The sequence below is a fragment of the Lycorma delicatula genome, chromosome 1 (assembly GCF_047948215.1).
Source record: "Lycorma delicatula isolate Av1 chromosome 1, ASM4794821v1, whole genome shotgun sequence".
In the NCBI taxonomy this organism is placed as follows: Eukaryota; Metazoa; Arthropoda; class Insecta; order Hemiptera; family Fulgoridae; genus Lycorma; species Lycorma delicatula.
Window position 1 is genome coordinate 134,029,842 of NC_134455.1, and position 27,677 is coordinate 134,057,518.

The 27,677-nt window shown below is 29.8% G+C and overlaps 1 protein-coding gene across 7 annotated transcripts in view; it reads left to right on the forward strand.

The window, feature by feature from the left end:
* The window catches only part of LOC142322441 (17-beta-hydroxysteroid dehydrogenase 13-like), a 164,718-nt gene extending 148,661 nt beyond the window's left edge, over positions 1 to 16,057 (forward strand). Inside the window, exons 10-12 of one of the 7 annotated variants that reach the window (XR_012755877.1) lie at positions 1,388 to 5,490; positions 12,093 to 12,654; positions 15,751 to 16,057. Coding sequence is in view for 1 of the 7 variants with exons in the window: in XM_075361538.1 (XP_075217653.1) it covers positions 1,388 to 1,457 (70 nt within the window). In the remaining 6 variants the exon portion in view is untranslated. Of the gene's footprint in view, positions 1 to 1,387; positions 7,884 to 12,092; positions 12,655 to 15,750 lie in introns of those variants that run through there. The other 6 variants (XR_012755866.1, XR_012755876.1, XR_012755874.1 and 3 more) reach the window with 6 other exon arrangements.
* The last annotated feature ends 11,620 nt before the right edge of the window (positions 16,058 to 27,677 follow it).

Here is a 27,677-nt window from a genome sequence, read left to right on the forward strand (position 1 = left end):
ACTCCCGTTTCACTGGTATTCACTTCAGCAGTTGTATAAAAATAGTCACTACTTCTTAATGGTACTTTAACTTCTGTTTTGTATGTATATTATCTTTTATGGTATGTATATGTATATTGTAAACATTATGTAAATTTTTTTTTATCATGGTTTTATTTACAAATAGTTTTTATAAGTACAAAAAAAAACTGTAAGTAATATGTAAGGAATATTTCATAAAGAATATGAAACACAAAGAAGACAGAAAATACAATATGAAATAAGAAATACAATATGGAAAATGGAATAATAAATACAAAGAATGAAAAAGATATTAAGTAAATTTGAAAGTAAGACAAGTAGAAAAATGGAAAGATGTCATACAATACCCACTGCATCCAAAACATGCTGCCGTTTTAACCAGTAAACGTCTTTACCATTATCCAGCAGGTTCACAGCAAGGTAGTTGTCATGCCTGTTGAGACGCTGTTCACAGTTGTTCGTAAAGTGCAGAATTTCATCCCCAACATATGGAATCTGCAGATAATCATGAATCTTGCTGTTCCTTACAAACCGTGGCACATTTGTTATATTTCAGAATAGTTTGTTTTGGAACCGCTGAGTAATTTTGATGTTGCTCTTTCTTGTCGTTCCCCCAGAGTTGAATACCATAGGTCCAGATTGGTTTTAAAATTACATTGTATAGTAAAATTTTATAAGAAAGTGATAACTAGGACAAATAAAATTACACCCACAGACAAATAAAAATAATAATTACTTCTTAATTAATGACCCGGTATGTAAAAATCAAACAAGTGTAGTAAATTCAGGACAATTACAACTTATAAATAAATTGTATGTGCAAAGAAGATCAACTCTTTCCATAGTAGTTTCAATACTAGGCATTTTTAATCAATTAGAAATGTGTAAAGTAGTGATCAGATTAATGCATCTGAGAACCAATTCTAAACACTGAATAATGTAAAAAAGAATGACGAGATTGTTTTTGAATTACAGTGTGTGGATGCTATACAACAGAACAAGATGTAAGAACGGGATAAACAAATGAAAAATTGAGTAAATGTATCAATGTTACTAAAATTTTTAGATCTTGATAAAGTTAATTTTTTTGTAGCTTTTGATATAGTAAATTCAATACAAATCTGAAAAGAATTTTCTATAAAAAATAACACCTAAATCCTTGATATTTTAATAAATTAAATTTTCAAAATTCTGGAATTAGACTTTTCCTTGGAGGTTTATTTTCATTGTATGAAAAAATACACATCAATCATTAATAGTAATAATGTTCTATCTGCTAAAATAAAAATAAATAGCTTATTTAAAAAATAAAAAAAATTAGTTAAGAAATAGATTATAATTAATATATTTAAATTACATTTTTCAGATTGCTTCCTGGTAAGTTTGTACAACATACCCGTGATTTTATGGACACAGGATTGGACCCAGATGAATAATTTATTTATGATTTAAAACAAAAAAATTTATTTCAAAATACATTAGATGAAATCAAAGCAGATATCAACATTGGTTGTTAATTTTAAAAAAACTTATTTTTAAGTAGAGTAATTTATTGTGAAGAAATTTACTATGCTTTTTCCATTTACTTAATAGAAATGTTATTGTGATAATTTTAATAACATTAATTTTAGTAATAATGATTAAGAAATACAGTAAAACCTAAGTTAATGAAACTGAATTTACCACAAAATTATTTACAACAGAATATTACCCTGTTTTATATAACAATAGTAACACACATTACTAATTTTTTATTATCTATTAAAATTAACACAATACTTAAGATAATTCAAAAAGTTTTGTAGTATTAAGTAATATAGATATGAAAAAATAGCATTAAAAGCTAGTTGACTGTAGGGTTTATACCTCCTTGTAAGAGTGTATTGAGGTTACTTTTATGTAAATTAAATTCTGATTACATTCCTAAATGACAAAATATTTACAACAAACCTTACCTCTTTAGAATAAGATTTTAGTAGTTAAACTTGTCATTACAAAATCAGCTGATTTTTGAAGTCAAGAGTTCTAAGGTTCGAGTCCTTTTATATGGATTTGAATACTAAACTGTGGATACCAGTGTTCTTAGTTGGTTGGGTTTCAATTAACCACATGTCTCAGGAATGGTAAACCTAAGTCTGTTCAGGACTACATGTTTACCGACACATCTACACTTACACTTGCACCTGCAGGCCTGGCAAGCTGGAAGTAGTAATTGCATTTGCCTACACACACTCCAGATCTGGCAGAAAGCTGGAAAATATATAAAAATACATATATGAAATATATATATTAAATCAAATTTACTATCTTATTTTGTGCCTTAATGGTAGATAGAATTAATTTTAAGATAATAATAATAACAAATAATTTAAAAAATGCAGTATTACAAATTAAGCACTAAATATAGTTGCTTATTAAGCAAGATAGTCAGTAGGAAAGATTTCAGCATTATTTATCTAGAAAATCAATATTTCTATCTTTATTTTATAAATTTATGTATTGGTTTTATAGGTGAAATATTCAAAGATAGATAATTAGGAAAAGGAGTTAATAACTTTCAAATTCCTTAATCTCTCTAGAAAAACTTCTGAGTTGCCAATATGTTTCTACCTGTAATGTGGAATATTTGAAGCTTAGTAGAAGAATTTCAAGACTTTTAAAGCGGAAACAATGAGTTTTTTTTTAAATGGGCTTTTTCATGAAGTGGGAGAAACATAAGTAATCTCATTAAAATTGTTGTTATTAAAATAATAATTATTATTACGTTTTCTGCTAAGAACACGAAGTTCTATATTTCAACACTATGTTGAGTACTGTTTACCTACCTTAGCTTCATTATTTTAATATACCGAGTGAGCCAGAAGTCGCTACCTGTAATAATCATTAAGATAATCTTGTTTGAGATCTTCTCATCGATTTTAAATTACCACCTTTTGTTTTCATCAGATAGTTATCAACACAAACACCAGAGTACACTGCTATTCAATCAAACATCTGTTGTATACAACTATTATTATGTTCATCGGACATTGTTAATTCTAACGTGTGAAGATGCTTACAAATGAATTAATTGTTTTTTCTTTAAAAACCTGCTACGAAGATGGTTATAATTTTATTATAAATTAGTGGAATAATCATTTCAACCCTGTTTCACCAATATGGAAGGCTGTCTACAATTTACAAAAACGTTTTGAGAAATGCATCTGCTGCAGACTGCCCCACTGTCCCAGGTCAGATAGGCCATTAAGTGAAGAAATTAAGCTTAAAATTTTACAAGCAGTTCCAGAGTAGTACCAGAGCTCTAAAAAGTCTAATCATAGGCTACCTTTCCAACAGAATATTTCTAGAACTTCTGTCCAGAGAATTTTACATAAAGCTAGCTAAATTCAACCATTACACACCTTGTTTCATACATGACCTCCTGGAAGATGATCCTGATCATAGGGTTCAATTTTGTGAAATGATATTAAATGAAGAGAAGGTGATAATGAATTGTTTTCTAAGATAATTTGGAGTGATGAGGTGACTTTCAAATTAACAGGCCATGTCAACAGACATAACTCTACTTATTGGTATTCAGAGAACCATAAAATTGTATTTGAGAGGAGGTTAAATCAACCTAGTGTTACCATTTGGGGTGGTATCTCATGTTGTGGACTAATTGGGCCTTGTTTGTTTGATGGAATACTAACTGGAGAGAAGTACCTGGAAATGTTGGCAACCTATATCATTCTGAGGCTACAAATGAACTACGGCTCAGCTTATTTTACTTTCAACGTGATGGGGCCCCACTCCGTTATGCAACAGCTGTGCAAAACTACATTGATGAGTTGTTTGGTGGGAAAGTTATTGGATGATGAGGGGCAATAGAGATGCCACCTAGATCTCCAGACTTACACCTATGAATTCTTTCTTTTGGGGAATTGTTAAGGATAGATAAACTCTGTGCTACAAAACTGCAAACAATTGAGGACTTGAAAGATGCTATTCAAAACCCTTTTGATGAAAGAGATTCCAATACATGACTGTGCAAATAAGTTTGTTTAAGACTTCCAGGTTGTCTGCAGAAATGTATCAACAAAGATGGAAAACAATTTGAGAAACAATGTAAATTATGTAGCTTCAATAAGTGTCACTTATGAATTCAATTTGTTTTTGTTTTGTATTCAAGTAATGTTGATGCATTTCAGAATAACTCCACTGTCAAAACTTATCGTACGCAAAATAAATTTTCTTCTTCCATATTCTGTAGGAATATTTTTCTTCATATTGCTAACGGTGGGTTGCTCCTGCCAAGCCCATCCTTCGTTTTATACATTTTATTATTAAATTTAAATTGGTTTTGTTGAAGAATTGTTTCTAAAGTTTTAATAATTTCTATTTTCAAATTATTATTTATATTTCCTTCATGTAGTTTCTTTTCTAAAATTATTAAAGTTTCTTTTAATGTTATAGATGGATATACATTTTCTTTGCCATTGACACAGTTCTACAGTCTTCTGTTATTCTTTTATTTTTTCCTGCTTCAATTGAATTTTTTATTATATATTGGTGTTTTAGTATTCACATGTCTTTTAACATATAAGCTAAATATTTTGCTAATTTATAAAGTGGTATATTAGTGTAATTTATTATAGTCTTATCAGTATTACACCGGGTTGGAATGGTGGTGAACGTCTCTTCCTAAATCACCTGATTTGGAAGTGGAGAGTTCCATTGTTCAACTCCTAGTAAAGGCAGTTACTTTTATACGGGTTTGAATACTATATCGTGGATACCTGTGATTCATTTACACTCATACATATCATGTTCATTCATCCTCTGAACAAATAATGAACGGTAATTTGCGGATGCTAAATACGAAATAGTCTTATAATTAAATTCTCTGTGGATTTTGACCCGTGTTCTCATAATACCTATACTCCGATTCATATTTTTATATTTGTAATCATTTACTTTAATTAGACTTTCTTATAATTTCTTTCTGATATATTTCAGTTGTTTTTTTTTTCTATAGTACATTTTGTTTTATTCATAAAATCTTGTGTTGTCTATATAAACTTCTTTTTTAATGATACCTGCATTTCCTTTATCTGCTTTTATAATTAGTACATTATTTTCTTTTAGTTTTTTTTCCGATATTTTTGTCTTTTTTTGTACATAAATTTAATTTTTGTTGGTTATTTTTTTAATTAATTCTGCTGCTAAATGTCTGTCTTGCATGCGCCTGTACTATTGGTATCATTTCTATTGCGTTTTGTGTATCCATTATGTTTTTTCAACGGTTTTTTTCAGTGTTAAAATCTTTTATATAATGTTTTAGTCCTTTATTTAGCAATTCATATTCATATTTATTTAAATTTATATTAGCTGTTAACAACTGTTTGGTGGAATTTAATTTTTGTATTTTTTCGCGTTTCATTTCTTTGATCATGGTTGGTTAGCCTATAACATTTTTTCCTAATTCGTGTATGTTTTTCTTTGGTTTCTTTCTTTAATACTTTTTTATTTCTTCTATTATATTATTTACTGTGTCGACTAAAAAGTAATGGTTGAGTTAGAATTGTAAATGAATTTATAATTAATTTTTTCCTTTTTTTTATAACCTATAAAGTTTTTTCCATTTTTACCCAATTGATTTCTGCCTTTTTAATTACTTTTTTACTGCGTAACTGTTATTATTTTTAATTTTAGCATAATTAGGTATTACTTGATTGAAAATACATTGTTTATTAAACCATGTGTTCGCTATTGTCTAATGTGTCATCTTTAATTTATATTCAAATTTTACAATCCTGGTCTGGTTAACCACGTTAAAATTGTTAAGATAATGATTCTTATATTTTCTGCCGAGAACGGAGTACAATAAGTTTTGACTATGGAATTATTCCGAAACGTATCAACATATAATAAAATAATGAAGCTAAGAAATAATGAGTACAGTACTCAATATAGAAATAAGTAATCTGTTCAATAACAGATATATTGAAATCTAGAATTGTTAGTAATTGCTTAGTATAACCAACTTTATGGCACACTAACTTCTCATGTTAACTCTTTTCATTTTTATCATTTATTCTTATCAATAGATAATAAAATAACATCAAGGACTATAGTTTAAAGGATCTATAATTAGTTTTAACTATGAAATAGTTACTGTTCTCCATGGTGGTAGTGTCTCTCCCTTTCATCTTTAGGTTCCAGGTTCAAGTCCTAGTCAAGCATGGCATTTTTCACATCCTACAAAAATTTGTTATCCATCAACAATGGTTGTTGGTCATTATCCTGTTGCTGCATTAACATACTAATTTGACTGTTTTAAGTAGAAGTAACAATACCTACGGCAAATGTTTTTCAATATCATGTTAAATATAACTGAACACACATCACATTTGATTTATCATGATTGTAAAATGAGGTAGTTTTGTTGTAAAAAATTTGGTACATCCAAATACACAGATTTTATGAATCATTTTGGCATTAATAGAAGATATAAAACGTATATTAAATATTTTTATTATCAAAAATAAGAAAAACATCAATGCAATTAATTTTTTTATGACAACTCATTCCACTTAATAGTTTTAATATGACAGTTTACCCATTCATTAGTGATTTAACCCTATTTATAACAAAAAAAATCATGGTATGAATTAATTAAAAATTTGTATAATTTACAGTATAAATGATTGATAATTCAATTCCTTTACTTCATTTTCTTTCTTCCTCTTTTTTATTTCTATGAATTGTAATTTCATTAAGACAATTAATGTATACAAGGGACCCATTTGCAACCCTTTAATAAATCAAATGAAGGAAAAAAAGGTTGTTCAGTTTTTAAGGTTTTCTTTTTTGATACCATAATATACTTCTTTACACTTTTTTTTTGTCTGATAAAGTTCAGGAGAAAAAAAAACAAGCTGTGTCTAAAGTTAGAATTTTTTTGTATAGGGGAATAACAGTGCATTTCTATCTCAGACTGCAAAAGAGCAGGCTCTGTTACACTGGCTACATGATTATTCTTAATAGTAAAGATACCCAACCTGACAGAAAAATATAAACTGAATAAATTTTTGTAAAATGTGGCAATTTAGTCTAAAATTTGTTTGTTTATTCTAAGTCCTTTTTTAATGAAAGTGTTTTATTTTATTATGGTTTTATAATCAATAATATAATATTCCTTTATATTTTTATTATTTTTTATTAGTATGCCAACTGTTTTCTTAATTTCATTTTTATTTTTTTATTATAAATAAATGCTTGTTCAGTTTTGGGATATATTATGACTGATGTATTCCATGAAAATCGGAAAAAAGTTAGGCTGTATATGTACATATCTCTAATCAGATAGCCTGAACATTTATTCTACAATATTAATGTTTACAAAATAATTACTGAACTCAAAGAAAAGAAATAATGGTTAGGTAAGTCAATGTATTTGCTAAACAGTTCTTGGTATAGGTCGTAACCTTAAAATCACTCTCCTGAAAAATCTGTAAAATGTAATTGGCAGCCTGTTTTCCCTTATACCTTTATATAATATATATATATGTATATAAAATAACATAAGAAGAATGTATATAGTGATATATATTCCAGAGAATATATATATATATATATATAAAACTTAGTTTCTTTGATACACACACAAACACATATTATAAATGAAAAAGATTTAACTCTCATGAATATCCATTGACTTTTGGTTTTACTGTTTGATAGTTTTAAGTATTGTTATTACACAAATAAATACACTAATATTATTATTATTGTTATTATAAATAAGTTTTTTTTAGATTAAATTTATTTGTATTAATATGACTAGATTTTATGTAAATATTTTATTTTAATTGTAATAAACATTTTACAATACAGATGCTCCAAATAATTAAAACTACCTTTTTTTATTCATCTGGAACACTACAGTTCATGTTTACGTTAAAGTTTGCAACTTTTTTTTGTTTTCCCAATATTTTTCATTTTTTCACTCTGTTCTTGTTTTTTAAAGTTCATAAATACCATGTTGTTACCCACCACAGATGTGTGTATAATGTAATTGCATAGATGAAGATACTGTGATTAGAGTTCAACTGCTAAAGAAGTATAACTTCTATAGTAAAAAAACATTTGGAACCCCATTTGACTTCTTGTTCAACAAATAGCTCATATAACATTTTTGATTACAGTAACAACCTGAAAATTTGATATAAATATCCAAATAGTTTATAACCCGTTATAAGTCCCTTATAAGGATGGAAATATGTTAAGTAAAGTTTGTGCTTTAATAAAAAACGTTTAGTGATAGAAGAAAACTAATAAATGTGAACTTGAGTTGTGATTGGTAGGGATGCAGAAATGATGTAGGAAATTATGCAGCTGATAATTATGTTCACAAATAATTTTTGCGATCCACTTAATGATTTTAGCCATATCTCAACTGTTTATCAACAGATCTAAATAAATCCCGATTGTGGCAAATTGGTAGCATTTTGGTATTTCATCTGGAAGTCATGGATTCGAATTCCAGTTAGACATCATTTTTTAAACGCTATAAATTCCATTTCCATGCACAAGCTTCATGCTTATTTGGTGATAACAAGAAAAAACAGAAAAAATGGTGTCATTTTTTGTTCACAATAAAAAAATTAGCATTTTGTATAATAAATCACTTTTTTTTTTCTTCAGTCATTTGACTGGTTTGATGCAGCTCTCCAAGATTCCCTATCTAGTGCTAGTCGTTTCATTTCAGTATACCCTCTACATCCTACATCCCTAACAATTTGTTTTACATATTCCAAACATGGCCTGCCTACACAATTTTTCCCTTCTACCTGTCCTTCCAATATTAAAGCGACTATTCCAGGATGCCTTAGTATGTGGCCTATAAGTCTGTCTCTTCTTTTAACTATATTTTTCGAAATGCTTCTTTCTTCATCTATTTGCCGCAATACCTCTTCATTTGTCACTTTTTCCACCCATCTGATTTTTAACATTCTCCTACAGCACCACATTTCAAAACCTTCTAATCTTTTCTTCTCAGATACTCCGATTGTCCAAGTTTCACTTCCATATAAAGCGACACTCCAAACATACACTTTCAAAAATCTTTTCCTGACATTTAAATTAATTTTTGATGTAAACAAATTATATTTCTTACTGAAGGCTCGTTTAGCTTGTGCTATTTGGCATTTTATATCGCTCCTGCTTCGTCCATCTTTAGTAATTCTACCTCCCAAATAACAAAATTCTTCTACCTCTATAACCTTTTCTCCTCCTATTTTCACATTCAGTGGTCCATCTTTGTTATTTCTACTACATTTCATTACTTTTGTTTTGTTCTTGTTTATTTTCATGCGATAGTTCTTGCGTAGGACTTCATCTATGCCGTTCATTGTTTCTTCTAAATCCATTTTACTCTCGGCTAGAATTACTATATCATCAGCAAATCATAGCATCTTTATCTTTTCACCCGGTACTGTTACTCCGAATCTAAATTGTTCTTTAACATCATTAACTGCTAGTTCCATGTAAAGATTAAAAAGTAACGGAGATAGGGAACATCCTTGTCGGACTCCCTTTCTTATTACAGCTTCTTTCTTATGTTCTTCAATTGTTACTGTTGCTGTTTGGTTCCTGTAAATGTTAGGAATTGTTCTTCTATCTCTGTATTTGAACCCTAATTTTTTTAAAATGCTGAACATTTTATTCCAATCTACGTTATCGAATGCCTTTTCTAGCTCTATAAACGCCAAGTATGTTGGTTTGTTTTTCTTTAATCTTCCTTCTACTATTAATCTGAGCCCTAAAATTGCTTCCCTTGTCCCTATACTTTTCCTGAAACCAAATTGGTCTTCTCCTAACACTTCCTCCACTCTCCTCTCAATTCTTCTCTATAGAATTCTAGTTAAGATTTTTGATGCATGACTAGTTAAACTAATTATTCTGTATTCTGCACATTTATCTGCCCCTGCTTTCTTTGGTATCATTACTATAACACTTTTTTTGAAGTCTGAAGGGAATTCCCCTTTTTCATAAATATTACACACCAGTTTGTATAATCTATCAATCGCTTCCTCACCTGCACTGCACAGTAATTCTACAGGTATTCCGTCTATTCCAGGAGCCTTTCTGCCATTTAAATCTTCTAATGCTCTCTTAAATTCAGATCTCAGTATTGTTTCTCCCATTTCATCCTCCTCAACTTCCTCTTCTTCCTCTATAACACCATTTTCTAATTCATTTCCTCTGTATAACTCTTCAATGTATTCCACCCATCTATCGACTTTACCTTTCGTATTATATATTGGTGTACCATCTTTGTTTAACACATTATTAGATTTTAATTTATGTACCCCAAAATTTTCCTTAACTTTCCTGTATGCTCTGTCTATTTTACCAATGTTCATTTCTCTTTCCACTTCTGAACACTTTTCTTTAATCCACTCTTCTTTCGCCAGTTTGCACTTCCTGTTTATAGCATTTCTTAATTGCCGATAGTTCCTTTTACTTTCTTCATCACTAGCATTCTTATATTTTCTACCATCAGCTGCAATATATCGTCTGAAACCCAAGGTTTTCTACCAGTTTTCTTTATTCCGCCTAAGTTTGCTTCTGCTGATTTAAGAATTTCCTTTTTAACATTCTCCCATTCTTCTTCTACATTTTCTACCTTATCCTTTTTACTCAGACCTCTTGCGATGTCCTCCTCAAAAATCTTCTTTACCTCCTCTTCCTCAAGCTTCTCTAAATTCCACAGATTCATCTGACACCTTTTCTTCAGGTTTTTAAACCCCAATCTACATTTCATTATCACCAAATTATGGTCGCTATCAATGTCTGCTCCAGGGTAAGTTTTGCAGTCAACGAGTTGATTTCTAAATCTTTGCTTAACCATGATATAATCTATCTGATACCTTGCAGTATCGCCTGGCTTTTTCCAAGTGTATATTCTTCTATTATGATTTTCAAATTGGGTGTTGGCAATTACTAAATTATACTTAGTGCAAAACTCTATAAGTCGATCCCCTCTTTCATTCCTTTTGCCCAGCCCGAATTCACCCACCCCCGAATTCACCCACTATATTTCCTTCCTTGCCTTTTCCAATGCTTGCATTCCAATCTCCAACTATTATTAAATTTTCATCTCCTTTTACGTGTTTAATTACTTCATCAATCTCTTTGTATACACATTCTACCTCATCATCATCATGGGCGCTTGTAGGCATATAGACGTTAACAATCGTTGTCGGTTTAGGTTTTGATTTTATCCTTATTACAATGATTCTATCGCTATGCGTCTTGAAATACTCCACTCTCCTCCCTATCTTCTTGTTCATCACGAAACCTACTCCTGCCTGCCCATTATTTGACGCTGAGGTAATTACTCTAAAGTCACCTAACCAAAAGTCGCCTTCCTCTTCCCACCGAACCTCACTAATTCCTACTATATCCACGTTTACCTTTTTAAATTTCCCTTTTTAAATTTTCTACCCTACCAACCTTTTTTAAGCTTCTAACATTCCACGCTCCGACTCGTAGAATGTTATTTTTTACTTTTCTGGTGACCCCTTCTTTAGTAGTCCCCACCCGGAGATCCGAACGGGGGACTATTTTACCTCCGAAATATTTTACCAAGGAAGGCGCCTCCATTATTGCTTTTGATAATGCAGAGCCACATTTTCTTGGGAAAAAAAAAAACAGCTGTAGTTTTCCATTGCTTTCAGCTGCGCAGTACTCAGAGGACTGAGTGATGTTGATATGGCAGTTTAGTCATTGTGACTCACGCCACTAACAACTACTGAAAGAGCTGTTGCCCTCTTTCAGGAATCATTCCTTAGTCTGGCTCTCAACAGATACCTCTCCGATATGGTTGCACCTTCGGTCCAGCTACTCTGTATCCCTGAGCACTCAACCCCCCTCACCAACAGCAAGGTCTCATGATTCATAGAGGAGGAATAAATCACAATTCAATAAAACTAATAATTTACTCAACCATTAATGATTAACAAGTTTTAATGTCAACCATTTTTTAAATCTTAAAAGTAAAATCTTTTAATTTATTTACATTGTAGAAGATGTTGGATACAAAGTTCATTATAATACCACAATCCATTTGTTTATCTACATGAAGTTTTTTTGTTTATATTGATGCTCTGAATCAGTCCCTTCAAGTTTGGTCTGCACTTTCCAGGACTTTATGAATTGCAGGGAGAAAAAAGATATGAGTACTGTTCCCATGTCCAATGATGTTGAAAAACAGGCTTGTTGAATTGCAAATCTTGCCTTTTGGTGTTGTATTGGGAGGCTAATTCATTGCACCACAGAGATGCCACATTATCAAATATAGATTAGACAATGTTTTATTCTATTTTTAAATTATTGTTTTGGTATTACTATTTGGTTGTAGAAATATTACATAAATAATTTGAGTGTTCATATTACTTTCACGTTGACTTAAATTAGAATTCTTTGAGCTAACAAGACAATATGTTCTTAATTTAAAAGTAACAGTTAAGAAGAAGCAATTTAAAACAAACCAATTATATAAGAACCAAGTGATGATAACGCAAAAGCGTTTAAAAAAAATTAGATAAGAAGAAATAACGTATGTTCCAAGATCGAACAAGGCTAAAGGTGGGTTACAGATACATATTTGTGCCAAATTTTTACTCTTTTGGTCAACAGGTTTTCGAGATAGAAAGCAAATATTGTTCAAAAATAATGTGGAATATCCTCCACCCCCTAAATTCAATTGACCTAAAACTTTAGAATTTTAAATAACTAAATAAATACTAGAGCTCAAGTTTTTACACAACCTTTACATAAAAATTAAAAATATCAAAATGGTGAAAACAATCCTAACCCTATTTTTTAATTTTGTCCAGAATTTAATGTCATCAATGCCCCATATGTGGAAATTTGTTTAACCATTTTCAAAGAATTTATATTGATCTAATCCAGAGATATTCAAAATACAAACTAACATATGTATGTATGCAAGTACATCCAGAAATTTCTATATCTTTTTTGTTTTGTTTTTTTTTTTACTAAGGGGGTTGTGAAATATTGATATTCAATCAGTATACTTTCCCTTTATATTTGTAGTTGCTGCTATATTGTAGCAATAGTGCTACACATGAAACTAATATAAAATAAATTATTATAATTAAATTATGCATAAGAAGAACCTTCTATTTCTGATGGTTGGATTTTCTACTTTGTAAATGACAAAAGGAAGGCTTTGTTAATACTAAGTGATATTTTTATTTATTTTATAAATGTTGTATATTCAACATTGTTGATACCAGTTAAGAATTTTATATTTTATGTATTCAAATTTTAAACTAAATTTATTTTTACTTTATCTTCAGGTTTACCAAATATATATGTTTAATCAATGAATAAACATTTTTAATTATCTTTTAAATATAGGTGTTTATAATGTTGTAATTTCACTATCACAATTATAAGAAACATTATAAACAGAATGAAATTTAAGCCAATATTTTAATTGCAGCACCTTAATAGCAATGACATCAGAATAACTATTCCCATTAATAAGTAGTTAAGGTGTTTGAAGATTTATATTTAAACATATTACTCATTATTAAACATATACAGTTATTTTTTTTTTTAATTTCATATTTAATGTATATTTACCATTCATTTTCTCATTAATTCTCAAATATACTCATAATGAAAATGATTTAAAGGTAGTTTGTCATTATTCAATAATTACAATACAAAAAAAAAATCAGAAGTTATTTCTGAAATAAAATTTTATGTATTTTTCATTTTAATTCAAAAATGTTTACAGAAATTAATAATTATTAATAAAATTATATATTTAAATTAAAAAAGAAAAATATGTATCTGAAGTCTTGATTCAAACCGATGTGTGCATGTTTATGGATCTGACATGTTTTCCCTTACACCACATGTCTACTTGAGGGTCATGAAGCAAAATATAAGATCCTGATAACAGACACCACATAAAAATGTTATGCAATATGGTGTCCATCAGAATGCAGTTGTGTATCTCTGTCCTCTAGGAGGATCATATCTTGCTTTCAAATGAAATAAGTTTAAATGAAGTACAGCAAAAAATGTGTATATGTAATTTAATAGATGTACAAGAAAGTCATATGGTGTCCACATCAGATATTTTTAATAATTTCATAATAATAATAAAGTTTTAATTTTTATTAATATTTTTAGAAATATTCCTTTTTTATATTGAAAAATTACATAGCAGTTTATAAAATTGCAATTAAAACATTTGAAAAAGGTACTTGATTACTATCAAAGTTATTCTCAAAAGAAAAACTTGTTCCAAGAGCAAGGAGTAGCAAGAGGATAACTCTGAAATTAAATTTTTTAATACAAGAGAAAAAATAAAAATAAGATCGTTTCAGATCAAAAGTTGAAGCAAACAATCACAAAATTTTAAAATAGATCAATCCAAAAATGGATTTATATTCAGAACAAAAAAGTTGACAACACAGTTATAGAACTTTCCTGTCACGCAGCTTTTTTCTGATGCATGGCTTATTACACACACATACATACACAACTTAATTTAAAATATTTATCATTTTATTTAAATATAATCTTTTCTTTTATTTAATTCAAACTAAGTAATGATTCTAACTAAAGCACATGCACAAACCGTACTTCATTTGCACAGGTGTGGTGGTACTAATGGCCACTTAAAATACTTTTTTACACTTCAAATATTATTGATTTATTTAATTCTATTGCTCACCTGTAATGTCACAACAGAACAGACGACTACAGTAGCTGTATGTCAGTGCTCCTTGTGATGAGAGGGGGTACTGTTAACGCAGTAAACCCATTTAGCCATTATTTTATTTAAACCATTTTTTTGGGGGTGGAGGTGTGATTTTGAAAATATTATTCTTTCTTAATTGGTAACAAATTTGCCCAAGAAAATAAGACCTTAATTAGGCAAATCTTGAGATACTGAGGGTGACCTTACTCTACAGTCTCAACCCCTTGACCTTTAAAGTAGAAAATTTAATGGCATCAATGGCCCACACACACACACACAATCATATATGCTAGTTGGGTCAAAATTGGTCCAGTAGTTCTAGAGAAATAAGATGATTTAGAGTCCAACACCGAACACACACACACACACACACATACATTATCATCCAGAAAATTTCCATCTGGTTTTTTGGGTTCCTTAGGTGTCAAAATGTCAACATCTAGTGAAAACCGCATATGCTCAAATTGGACCGATTATAATACTTTCCCTTCTAAAGTTATACCTCTACTATAGCATTAGATGGAGAAGTAACAAATACTTTACAGTAGTTTAAAAATTTCAAAAAAAGAACAATACATGAGGCTATAGCACACACTGAACATCCCAAAATTAGAAACGAATTAATATATCCAACAAAAAATCTTTTAAAAATATGTATCATTTAAATATTACTGTACAATGATCTTCCAACAACCACTCGCTATACAATATCAATCTAAAACACAATAGCATTAATAATGAAATTATTCAATAAATGACAATTAATACACACTATTTATGTCGACTCAACCCTATTTAATTCATATTTTCAGTAATTGTATATAGTCTGGTGTTATAGTAACGTTTTATGAACATTTAGACCAATGTTAGTCTTTTTAGAATGTAAATAATTACGTAAAAGTTAATATTGTTGAAATTAAATAGTTTTATTTTTATAGAAAAATCTACCAGATGAAGAAACATGGTGCATTGGTTTGTTTGCGGTATGTGCTCACAATGAAGGTGATTTCCAAATTGTTCAGAATGGAGCATTGAGATGTGAATTATTAAAAAATGACTCCTTCACTTATCAAATCAGATGAAGAAGCGTGGTGTATAGGTTTGTTTGATGTATGTGCTCACATTTTTATTTTGAATGAAGTGCATCTTGGCAAAATGCAACAAAGTAGCTAACTGCATTTGCTTGCTTTAACTTTTTAGAAAATTTCCTCTTTTGTGTTGAAAAATAAAGCAAATTTATTGTAATTCGTTTATTATTTTTTCATTGTTGAAATTTAAAAAAAAATTATTGTAGCTTTTCATTGTAAATGTTTTTGTTGCTTGTATAATAAATTCATGAACGTTATATAGTTACAATTTGTAAAAACATTTAACAAACTCATGTATAATGAAACATAAATCATGTAACACTTTTGCTATCGGCTGTATGTCTTTCGCCCTGTAACTTTTTGCATCTCACAGTAATAAGCCAGGCCTCGTTGGGATCTATTTATTACATCTCGATGTAGCGTGTCCGGTCGCTACACCACCCCCTCCGTTCCTAGCCAGTAGTGGCTTTAATGGAGGAGTGAAACCTAGATTATTGGGTTCTCAAGGACCTATCATTTTTTCTCATTTAAACAGGTTTTTCATTTACCCAGTTTCCCAAACAGCCAAGTTTAAAGTAACAGTTGCCCGTTTACAGAGGGCTCCACTAAGAGAAGTTAAAATGAATTTTTTTTTCATTTACAGAGGTAAAGATGTTCAATAAAAATGCATATTTTATATATGTAATGCAGATGTAGTACTTTATTCTTTTTATGAATTTAAACAATACAAAATTATGGTTTGAAAAAAATCTGTTAATTTAGTTTGTATTGTAGTGCTATTTGCCATAAGGTGTTTTACAATATTATAAATCTGATCAAATATATGCCGGATTATCAATATTTGAAATTTCAAAATACTTATATAAAGTATCTAATGCTTCTGCGACATGCTTTGACACTCTTTCTGAACATTCCTCAGAACTCTCTTCTTGTATTTCCAAAGAGATGGAAGAGCATGCAGAAACAATGTCATCTACAGTTAGCTCCTCCTAAACTAATAATTCTTCATCGATACACACAAAATCCTCAAACGTTGGTGGCTGGTCATTTTTGTTGCTATTAATAATGTGGTTCCATTCTTCAAGTGTCATTCAACAGTTCACAGCATTGCTTTCTCCACAAATATTTTTGAAAACTATATCGTTCCTTCTCTTAAAGCCTTCCAACTAGCCATTATTGCCGCAAAATTATCAAAATGGAGTTTATTAGACCCTTCTCTTTAATCATCGGAACGCTTATTGGAATGTTTTTATTACATACTTGCCTCATCCATGTTGACAGACATTTTTTAAGTTCAGAATACTCTGCTGATTATGTTCATTTTAGTTTTTCTTTCCCTTCAGCAAACTGAGAATAAATTTACTCCTTGTTTTGAATTATTCTGTAGAGGGTAGACTTCAGTACATTAAACTCCATACACAGTTCGTCACATGACTTTCCACTATCATAAACAGACAATAGCTTTAGTTTACCAGCAGCTGTCAATGAATTACATTTTCATTTCAACATTTTGAGCATTTTTATTCACTTGTTTATCATACAAAATCTTAGAGCAACGTAAAACTAAATGCATTTGGAAGAAATTCGAATGTTTGTTTGTAAAAACAAACCTGTTTGGACCAACATTGAAAATGACAAATTATTAATTATTATTGTCTTACTTACACAGGCTGTTAAGCTAAACGGTCATAGTTATAAAGGTAAAAATCTCAGATAAAGAGGTTTAATTATTCCCAGTAATAGAGGTATTTTGATGCAAAAGTGTTGGAACCGCATTTTAAATCTCAATAGTACAGTTTTCTCATTTAAACAGGTTTCATTGTATATTATTAATGTGTATTTTGAATTTTATATTTTTATTGAATGTGATACCAAGATATTTGACAGAATCAGCAATTACAAACTTTATGGGATAACAGGTAGTTGGTGAATTCAAAACACAGTTATTATCATATAACACAACTAAATTATTAATATTAGATGCATTTTTCCTATTGGAAAAATGTGTTATGTAGCTTTGACAATGTTTATACACAAAAAAATCCTATTCATCCAACTTTAACAGCTTACAATATTCTTTAGTCTTTATTTTCTAATTAACACCAATGTCTTGTTCTTTTCTCTACTTTCCTTTTTACTTCTGTTGCTGAAAGAGTCATTAATTAAATTTGTAAGGAGATAACAATATCATCTATGATTTTTTTTAAATATAGCAGGAATACCATCAATATCTACAGAATTCTAATTCTTTATATTTAAAATACAAATTGTAACTTCCTGGGTGTCAACAAGAAACAAAAATACAGATTCATTTATAAAACTATTCAAGATGAATGGCTTTGCATGAAATGGATTAATATTATTGTTAATTGAGAAACTAAAGCAGAAATTATTAAATTCTTTTACGAACTGGGATGAGATTAAAGAAGTCAAGCCTTTTTGTAATTTTGGTGATCATACAACCTCTTTTATTTTGAAATCCACTTTCACTTTTGATAACTACCTACATGGATTTAGATTTCCTGTTTGAATTAAATTTTAACTTATAATCTTTTTGCAATACAAATAACTTTAGCATCAATTTTTTTTGTCATTTTTTCAAAATTCTGGAAGTTATCAGACAAACTATATTTAGACATTTCAGAGAGATTTTACAATTCCTAAGAACTAGATTAAGATAAATTTTACAATTCCTTTAATAATCCACGCATTTTTCTTTTTGCTAGAGAACGAGCTAGAAAGAAAGTTTTCTGAAACTTATTAAGAAAATTGTTAAATTTTTTATTAAACCTAATTTTGTTATTACGTTCCTAATTTGCTTCTGACAACAAGGTTCTCAAATTTCTAATTGAGTCTTTGAGACATCATTATCAAATCTTAAGAGGAAAGAGTAAATACTACTAGATATGAGGCTGTAGAATGGTAAAATATTTTGAATGTTTAGATAAAGCTGGTAGAAAACTGTTTACCAATAAAAGTTAAGAAAAAAGTATTAAGTGTAAGAGATTTTTACTAGAGTATAAGACATTCAGTAAGGTATATGAAGGTGTCAGAAATCTTACGCAATATTTCAAGGCATTTCTGAAATATATGCAGAAGGATGACTGTATAAGAACAGTTGGAAAAAAAACCACAGTTGTGTTAGAACTGGGCTGATGAAGGGATAAAATGTGATGACAATCTATAATCCAACCATAATTCCAGATAAGAAAAAGCAGAGAAATACTATTATATTTGTGTGGGTGTGTATATATAAGTTTGGATATCTATTTCATGAAAATTATTGAAGTCATCTTGTGAAATTTCAGGGCAGAGAGAAACATACCACTTAAAAATATCAGCTTCTCCCTGGAATAATCAAAACCTAACCAACACATTTTTTTAAATTTATAAACATACATTAACACAATTCCAATAGATCTTCTTGTTTAGTAGAACTGTCTATTGACATATGAGTTCTGTAAATAAAGTAATGAGACTGGTTCAAAAAAACTTTTTATTTACAATCCAGTTATACATGGACTATATCACCTTCGAAATAGTTCCCTTGGGAAGCCATGCAACACTTCAAATGGTTTTCCCAGTCTTCATAGCAGTGTTGGAACTCAGAAACCAGAATATCCTTCAGATGGTCGGTTGCGGTTTTTTTAAAATGTTTTCTACTGTTCCAAAATGGTGTTCTTTGAGGTGTTTTTTTAAAGTCAGTAGCAAGAAAAAGTCGCAGGGACTTAAGTCAGGTGAGGAACTACAGGAATGTTTTGTTTGCAAAAAACTCATTATTTGAGAGTGCAGTGTGACAAGATGCATTGTCATGATGCAGCATCCAGTTGTCTTTGATGCTAGTCTCATGCAAGCAAATCTTTTCTGCAGTCTTTCAAGAATTTCTCAGTAAACATTGATTTACAGTCTGTCCTGTAGAAAAAACTCCAAAAGTCTCTGATTCGCTCAACATTGTCATCACTTTTTGATGTTAACGGTCTTCCAGGGCGTGGATCGTCCACAACTGATTCCTGGCCATCTTAAAATACTTTAAACCACCCAGAAACTTGGGCTCACGATAGAGAATCATCTCCATACACCCTTTTCAATTTTGAAAAAGTTTCAGTAGCATTCTCACAGTGTTTTACACAAAACTTGATTGCACAACGTTGCTCATAATTAGTATCATTCATTTTTAATGCACAACAAAAACTTGTTTCACAAAAAGTTTGTTTACATCTCACATGGCAATAATAGACTAAAAATATTAATACCTAATATAAATCAGCTGTTCATATAATCATATGATTACTAGTAACTTTATAGAGTTGCCACTTTGGTTGCCAAAAAAAACTAGTCTACTTTATTTACAAACCTTGTATGTCAAGAAACAGCATTCTCTGTGATGGTCTGTCCTAAGCTTTTTCTTTTCAGTTATAGTTTCCTTGACTTCCTTTCAAATCATCCAATATATCTCTCCTCTTCCTCTTACACCCGCCATATTTCCTTCAATTATTACTTTTTGAATATAAACATTCTTAGGATATGGCTTATCCAAATAGCTTTTCTTTTTATTGTCTAAATTCTACTCTCATTTAGCCTTGATCATCAGTTACAACTCTCTTACCAGTTGATACCTAGCATTTTCTCCTTAGCCACATTTCACAACTTCCACATATCGAGTTTCTTTTTTCTTGTCCATGTTTCTGCACCATACAGTACCACTCTCCAAACAAAACATCTTGCAAATCTTTCTCAGATCAATAGGTAAACCTTTTGTTGTAAACATATTTGTAATTTGCATTAACAGATAAAACACCATTTTTTGTAATTTAAAAAATCATTTAATTCTTAGTCTTGCTAAGAATTCTGAACTGGAGGTTGTACAGTAAATTGGATGAAAATACTGCAGAACAGTATGGCTTTAGAAGGGGAGTTGGAACTAGGGATGCCATAGGACTGCTTCGAATTATTGGTATAAGATATATGGAAAGAGAGTATATGTTGCGTTTGTAGACCTTGAGTAAGTTTTTGATAGAGTAAGATAGGATAAATTAATGATAATTTTGAAAAAGATAGGAATTGACTGGAAAGATAAGACTAATGAAATTAGTTACAACTAATTGTTGTAATACGAAACTAACCTTCCTTCACACAGTAACAAAGGAGAAGTTGGCTTCAAAACCAGTAAATCCCTAAGGAGTATATATATAGGATTCAAAATTCTTCTAATTTTAACCATTATTGTTTCTTAAAATATAGACCTTTATTGTTTACTTGACCCACGTGTTTGCCTGTATGTATGTATGTTTAATTGTAACTATAAGGTCAAAAAAAAAATCATTTGTATGATTTTAATTGGATAACACTGGTAAACGTAATTTTTGTTTCGTAATATGCGATACATGACTTTTTTTATCTGTTTTTTGATGTCGAAAACAAATATGAACTCTGCTATATCACCCATTACTTTTGAAAAAGGTTTTATATTTTAATTAAAGAGTATTTTTCATTTTACAACGCATAATTCACATTTAAGCCCCTATATTGTATTTTTAGTTCATTTTTTAATATTTAACTTTGCAATCAGGCCTGTACCTCACAGTGAAATTATTCCATTTTTTGAGCCACCTGTGAATGTACGTTTCGAAACCAGCGATGAAGAATCATGCAGTACTGAAGAAGAAAACAATGATTTTGATTTTGAATTATCTTCCAATAAGTCACATCTTACATCACAAGGTGAATTAAATGGGTTAGGGATTTAAATTTATCAAAAAAACAAGCTGAACTGTTTCAGATCAAGACTCCAACGTTGGAATTTACTTCAAAAAATATATAAAAATTTCGGGCTTTCGAAGACGACAAAAAGAACTTTCTCAGTACTTTATTGATGAAAATAATTTGGTTTATTGCACAAATATTGATTAGCTTATGTCGGACTTAGGATAAGTTCATAAACCGGAGGACTGGCGCCTTTTCATAGATTCGTCGAAGTATAGTTTAAAAGTGGTTCTACTACACATTGGTAACAAACATCCTTCAATACCAATAGCTTATGGTATTAATTTGAAAGATACATACGATAGACGTTGTTGAAAAAATAAATTATAAAAAACTTAGTTGGAACATATGTGGTGATTTGAAAGTTATAGCTATTTTGTTAGGCTATAGCTAAGTACATGTATTTTCTTTGTGAATGCGACAGCCGAGCTAGGTATAAACATTATGTTACCAAAGAGTGGAAGAAACAAGACAACTCCAAATGGGAAAAATATTATTCATGAGCCCTTAGTTGAACCCAAAAAAATATTTTTACCCCTTCTCCATATCAAGCTAGGACTAATGAAAAATTTTGTAAAAGCAATGAAGTAAGATAGTCCCGGATTTCTGTATATCAGGCAGAAATTTCCGAATCTAAGTGAAGGAAAAATTAAAGAAGGAATATTTATTGGTCCTCAAATAAGGAAGTTGGCCAAAGATGATGTATTTAACTCGATTTTAAATAATATAGAAAGTGTAGTTTGGGCTTCAATTAAAGACGTTTGCAAAGATTTTCTCGGCAAACAAAAATTTGACAATTACCTCGATATTGTTAATCAATTTCTTACTTCATACAGAGCTATGGGATGTAATACGTCTTTAAAAATTCATTTCCTCCACTCACAGCTGGACTTTTTCCCGGACAATCTTGGAAACGTAAGTGACGAACACGGTGAACGTTTCCACCATGGAAAGCCGCTATAAAGGGAAATGGAATACTAACATCCTAGCCGATTACGGTTGAGTATTAATTCGGGATATGCCTGAAGCTATGTAAAAGAAAAGCATCATCAGCGTAATCATTCTAACAGGTATGGCCATGCAAAATTATAAATTTTACAGATTTTAATTATATTTTTTCTTAATTTTTTTTGAAGCGTAGTTTGTTTAAAACTAGGGTGATAGAAAATTTTATTTACAAATCTGTAATGTACGCAAAAAAGCAATTCAAGGAATGGTATCACACTTAAAGAAAAGTACAAAAAAAAGGTTTTTATTGTGCCAATGAAATTGATAGTATTTTCAGTATCGATTTATTTGTATCTAATAGTTGTATTTTATATCTGCTACGATATTGAATGAATGAATTACGGTAATAGAATTTATTAATGTATTTTATAATTATTACAAGACTGACTAACAATAGAGTATTAGATAAATTCATTTAAATAGAGAGCAAAAAAGTGAGAATTTATAAAGATTAAAAAACAGTGAAGAATTTTTATTTTTACAAATAAAAAAAGTTGGAAATGGAACCTGAATTTTAACATAAATAATCGATTTTATGAAGAAAAATAATCACATAAATAAAAAAAATATTTAATATCTAGTTAATCATTTTTGAACAGAGTATAATACATTTACATTTTGTAATTCGGGAGTGAAAACCCTATATATGATTGAACCCTAATAAATGATAATAAATATCCGAAACATCAAATATATATATATATATTTGAACCCTAATAGATGATTGATGTATATCTGTATACATAATAGCATTAGGCTCTATTAAATTACCACTTTGACACTGAAAACTATATTTTAGCATGTCAAGAAAATAGGCTTGTCTTTGTAAGACAGGAATGTAATAACCATTGAATGTGTTAATGCCTTTTTTAGTATTTCACAGTTATTTATATACGTAGCTGTCAAGACTAGATGATTGCTAATAATATCTAAGAGGAAAGCCATTAAAAAATTATTTTTATTTAATCTGTAATTTAATTTTAATTCTGATTTATATGTTGAAATTCTATCAGTGTTAAATAACGGTCCACACATCGATAATCAGCAAATGACGAACTAAAAATACCTGGATTTTCTCACGTAGCCAACGAAATAGATTAAACGTTTTTATTTATTTTAAAAGTAATTAGGATATTACAGTATAGTTAACCATTCCAAATTTAGAAAAGAAACAAAATATTACTGACGTCAAATTTTAAAAATGACTTAAAATTCTTTCAACACACACATAAACAAATATACTCATTTAATTATAATGATTTATAGATTTACATTACATTTTAATAGAAAAAAGAATTTCATTAGTAAGTAACAAATGTCCTGTTTCCAAACAATAGGAATACTATAGTTCTGTAAATAAAAAATATTATTATTTATCGATTTATACATTGCCAACAGACAAGTTCAATAATAGTTAATTAGGATAGGTTACATTCACCCACCTGGTTGGTCTAGTGGTGAACGCGTCTTCTCAAATCAGCTGATTTGGAAGTCGAAAATTTCAGCGTTCAATCCTGGTAGAGTCAATTATTTTTTTACGGTTTTGAATACTAGATGTGTTTTCTAGATGTAACAGTGTTCTTTGGTGATTCAGTTTCTCAGACTTTTTCCTAAGTGCAGTAATAAGCCCTCATTGAGAGATTTTCACAATATATCATAAGTGGTACTTATTTTCATTGGTTCCAGAATTATAGTCAAATAAAATTATAATTTATGAAATATTTGGATCTTACAAGGGGAAGGCACATCGGATCGAATTCGACTTCATCTCCTTTTTTGTAACTTTTTTTTAATTTAAATATATTGATTTATTAATAATTATTAACCTGTAATTGTAAAAAAAATTAAAATAAATAATAATTCAATAATAACAATAACAAAAAATTATGAAAAAATATCAGAAGTTATTAATGAAATAAAATTTCATGTACCTTTCATTTAAAAAAAAAAGTTTATGTAATTTTATAGGCGTACAAGGAAGTCATGTGGTTTAACATCAGATTTTTTTTATTGTTATTATTGAATTATTATTTATTGTAATTTTTGTTTACAATCACAGGTTAATAACTATTAATAAATCAATATATTACAATTAATTGCAATTTATTACAATTAATTGCAATCAAAAATGGAGGTGCACAACTAGATGTTATAACAGTCCTGGATCCAAAATTTCAACATCCTACGGCTAATTGTTTTTGAGTTAGCGAGATACATATAGACGTCACGCCGAAGCTAGTCAAAATAAATTCAGTATGATCAAATTGATATTTCCTTTGAAATCTGAAAACACAGTACTTACTTTACTTCGCAGAAGGAAGTAAAAAGTAAAGTGTGCTTAGCGGCAAACTGAAATAAAGTCTATAATTTTAGTACAACGTGAATATGAAAAAGAGCCACCGTATAAAAACAATATATGCAAATGGTTCAAACAATTCGAAGAAATTGGATCTCTTTTCAAGGAAAAATCAACTGTCAGAACAAGAGTATCACCCGAAACTATGTTGAACGAATTAGACAATCTGCAACAATCAGAAGTCCTAACTCCATCTCTCGTCGAAGCCTGGAGTTAGATATTCCTAAAACAATTCACAAAGTTTTACACAAAAGTTTGAAATTACACGCATATGAAATCCAGCTACTGCAGGAAACAAGTTGATGGAGAAAAACGTTTCGATTTCGCTGTTGAAAATTTTCACAAAATTTTGAAAACGAATAATTTTTAGACGATATAATTTTTACTAATTAAGGTACATTCGGTATTAATGGATCTGTTAACAGACAATTCACGCATATTAGGGACTGAAAACACACATGTAATTTTTTATATACGACGCAACACATAATGTTAAATGTTTGATTTGGTGTAATAAAATTTGTGTGTAATCGCGAATTTTTTTTCTGCTGTAAAGCTTATTAATGGAAATTTTTATCTTGATATAAGGCTCAGATTAATAGTAGAAGGAAGATTAAAGAAAAACAAACCAACATACTTGGCATTTATAGACTTAGAAAAGGAATTCGATAACGTAAACGGGAATAAAATGTTCAGTATTTAAAAAAAATAGGGTTTAAATACAGAGGTGGATGAAGGATTCCTAACATTTACAGGAACCAAGCAGCAACAGTAATAATTGAACATAAGAAAAAAGCCGTAATAACAAAAAGGGAGTCCGACAAGGATGTCCCCTATCCCCGTTACTTTTTAATCTTTACATAGAACTAGCAGTAAATGAAGTTAAAGAACAACTTAGATCTGGAATAACAGAACAAGGTGAACAGATAAAAGATGCTACGATTTGCTGATGATATACTAATTCTAACCGAAATAAAAAGGATTTAGAAGGAACTATGAACGGCATGGATGAAGTCCTACGCAAGAACTACCGCATGAAAATAAACAAGAATAAAACGAAAGTAATGAAATGCTGTAGAAAAACCACTGAATGTAAAAATAGGAAGAGGAAAGATTATTGAGGTAAAAGAATTTTGTTATTTGGAAAGTAGAATTATTACTAAAGATGGACGAAGCAGGAGCGATATAAAATGCCGAATAGCACAGGCAAAACGAGATTTCAATCAGAAATATAATTTGCTTACATCAAAAATTAATTTAAACATGAGGAAAGCAATTCTGAAAGTATATATATGTTTGGAGCGTAGCTTTATATGGATGTGAAACTTGCACAATCGGAGTACCCGAAAAGAAAAGATAAGAAACTTTTCAAATCCGGTGCTGTAAGAGAATGTTAAAAATCAGGTGGGTAGATAAAATGACAAATTAGAGAAATGGCAAATTGATGAAGAAAGAAACATTTGGAAAAATATAATTAAAAGAACAGACAGACTTATAGACCATATATTAAGGCATCCTGGAATAGTCACTTTAATATTAGAGGGTCAGGTAGAAGGAAAAAATTATGCAGGAAGGCAACGCTTGGAATATGTAAAACAAATTGTTAGGGATATAGGATGTAAGGGATATACTGAAATGAAACGACTAGCACTAGATAGGGAATCTTGTAGAGCTGCATCAAACCAGTCAAATGAATGAAGACAAAAAAAAAATCTTGATATGTTAAACAATTACTGTTTTCCTTAACTAGATGAACTGGAAAACATAACGAATTCCTTTCCAACAAGATTGTGCACCCCAGCACTTTAATGCATTCGTCAGTCAGGCTTTGAATGGGAAATTTGGATACCGATGGATATCCAAGGAGTCACCTTGCGATTTTTTTCTTATGGGAGGTATGTATAAAAAAAAACATTGTTTATTCGCAAAAAAATACGCGATCTATGTCACTTAAAGGAAAGGATTAATGAAGCGATTGTAACCATAAAAGAAGATGTGTTAATTCGGGTGAAACTGAGTATCGATTGGACATTTGTCGAGCGACTAATGGTTCACATATTTATTAGTTATGTAAAAAAATTATTTGAGATGACAAATTTAATAAATAAACAAAATCAACTGTATGTATTTTTGTTTTCATTTAATCCACGTTCCCCCACCGTCCTTTTTATGATGACTGGATTAAGACCTTTGGCATAGAAATTTATTACCTGTTTGGCAGTTAGTCAATGTTATTGAAATTACAATAATATTTTTTCTGCCAAATTTTTAATTTTAACCTTATAAATTAATATTTACGACATTTATAATTAATTGAGATTTACAATTTATTTTAATGAAATTAAAATCATCAATTATTTATTATTAAAAAAATAATTTAAAATTTTTTAACTATCTTACCAGCAAAATATGTTTGTCAAGATCTTTCGGTTTCTTCAATCTATCATCAGGAGATTAAAAATATGTAAAAAATTTAAATGAGTACACAGTCATGACTGTCCAAATGTCAATAATATACTAAAAACAGCTTTGTTAGTACGTCCAGGTCTCCATGGCGTGAGTGGTAGCGTCTCTGCTTTTGATCAGGAGGTCCCAGGTTCGAATCCTGGTCAGGTATGACATTTTCACGGGCTACAAAATTTGTCATTCA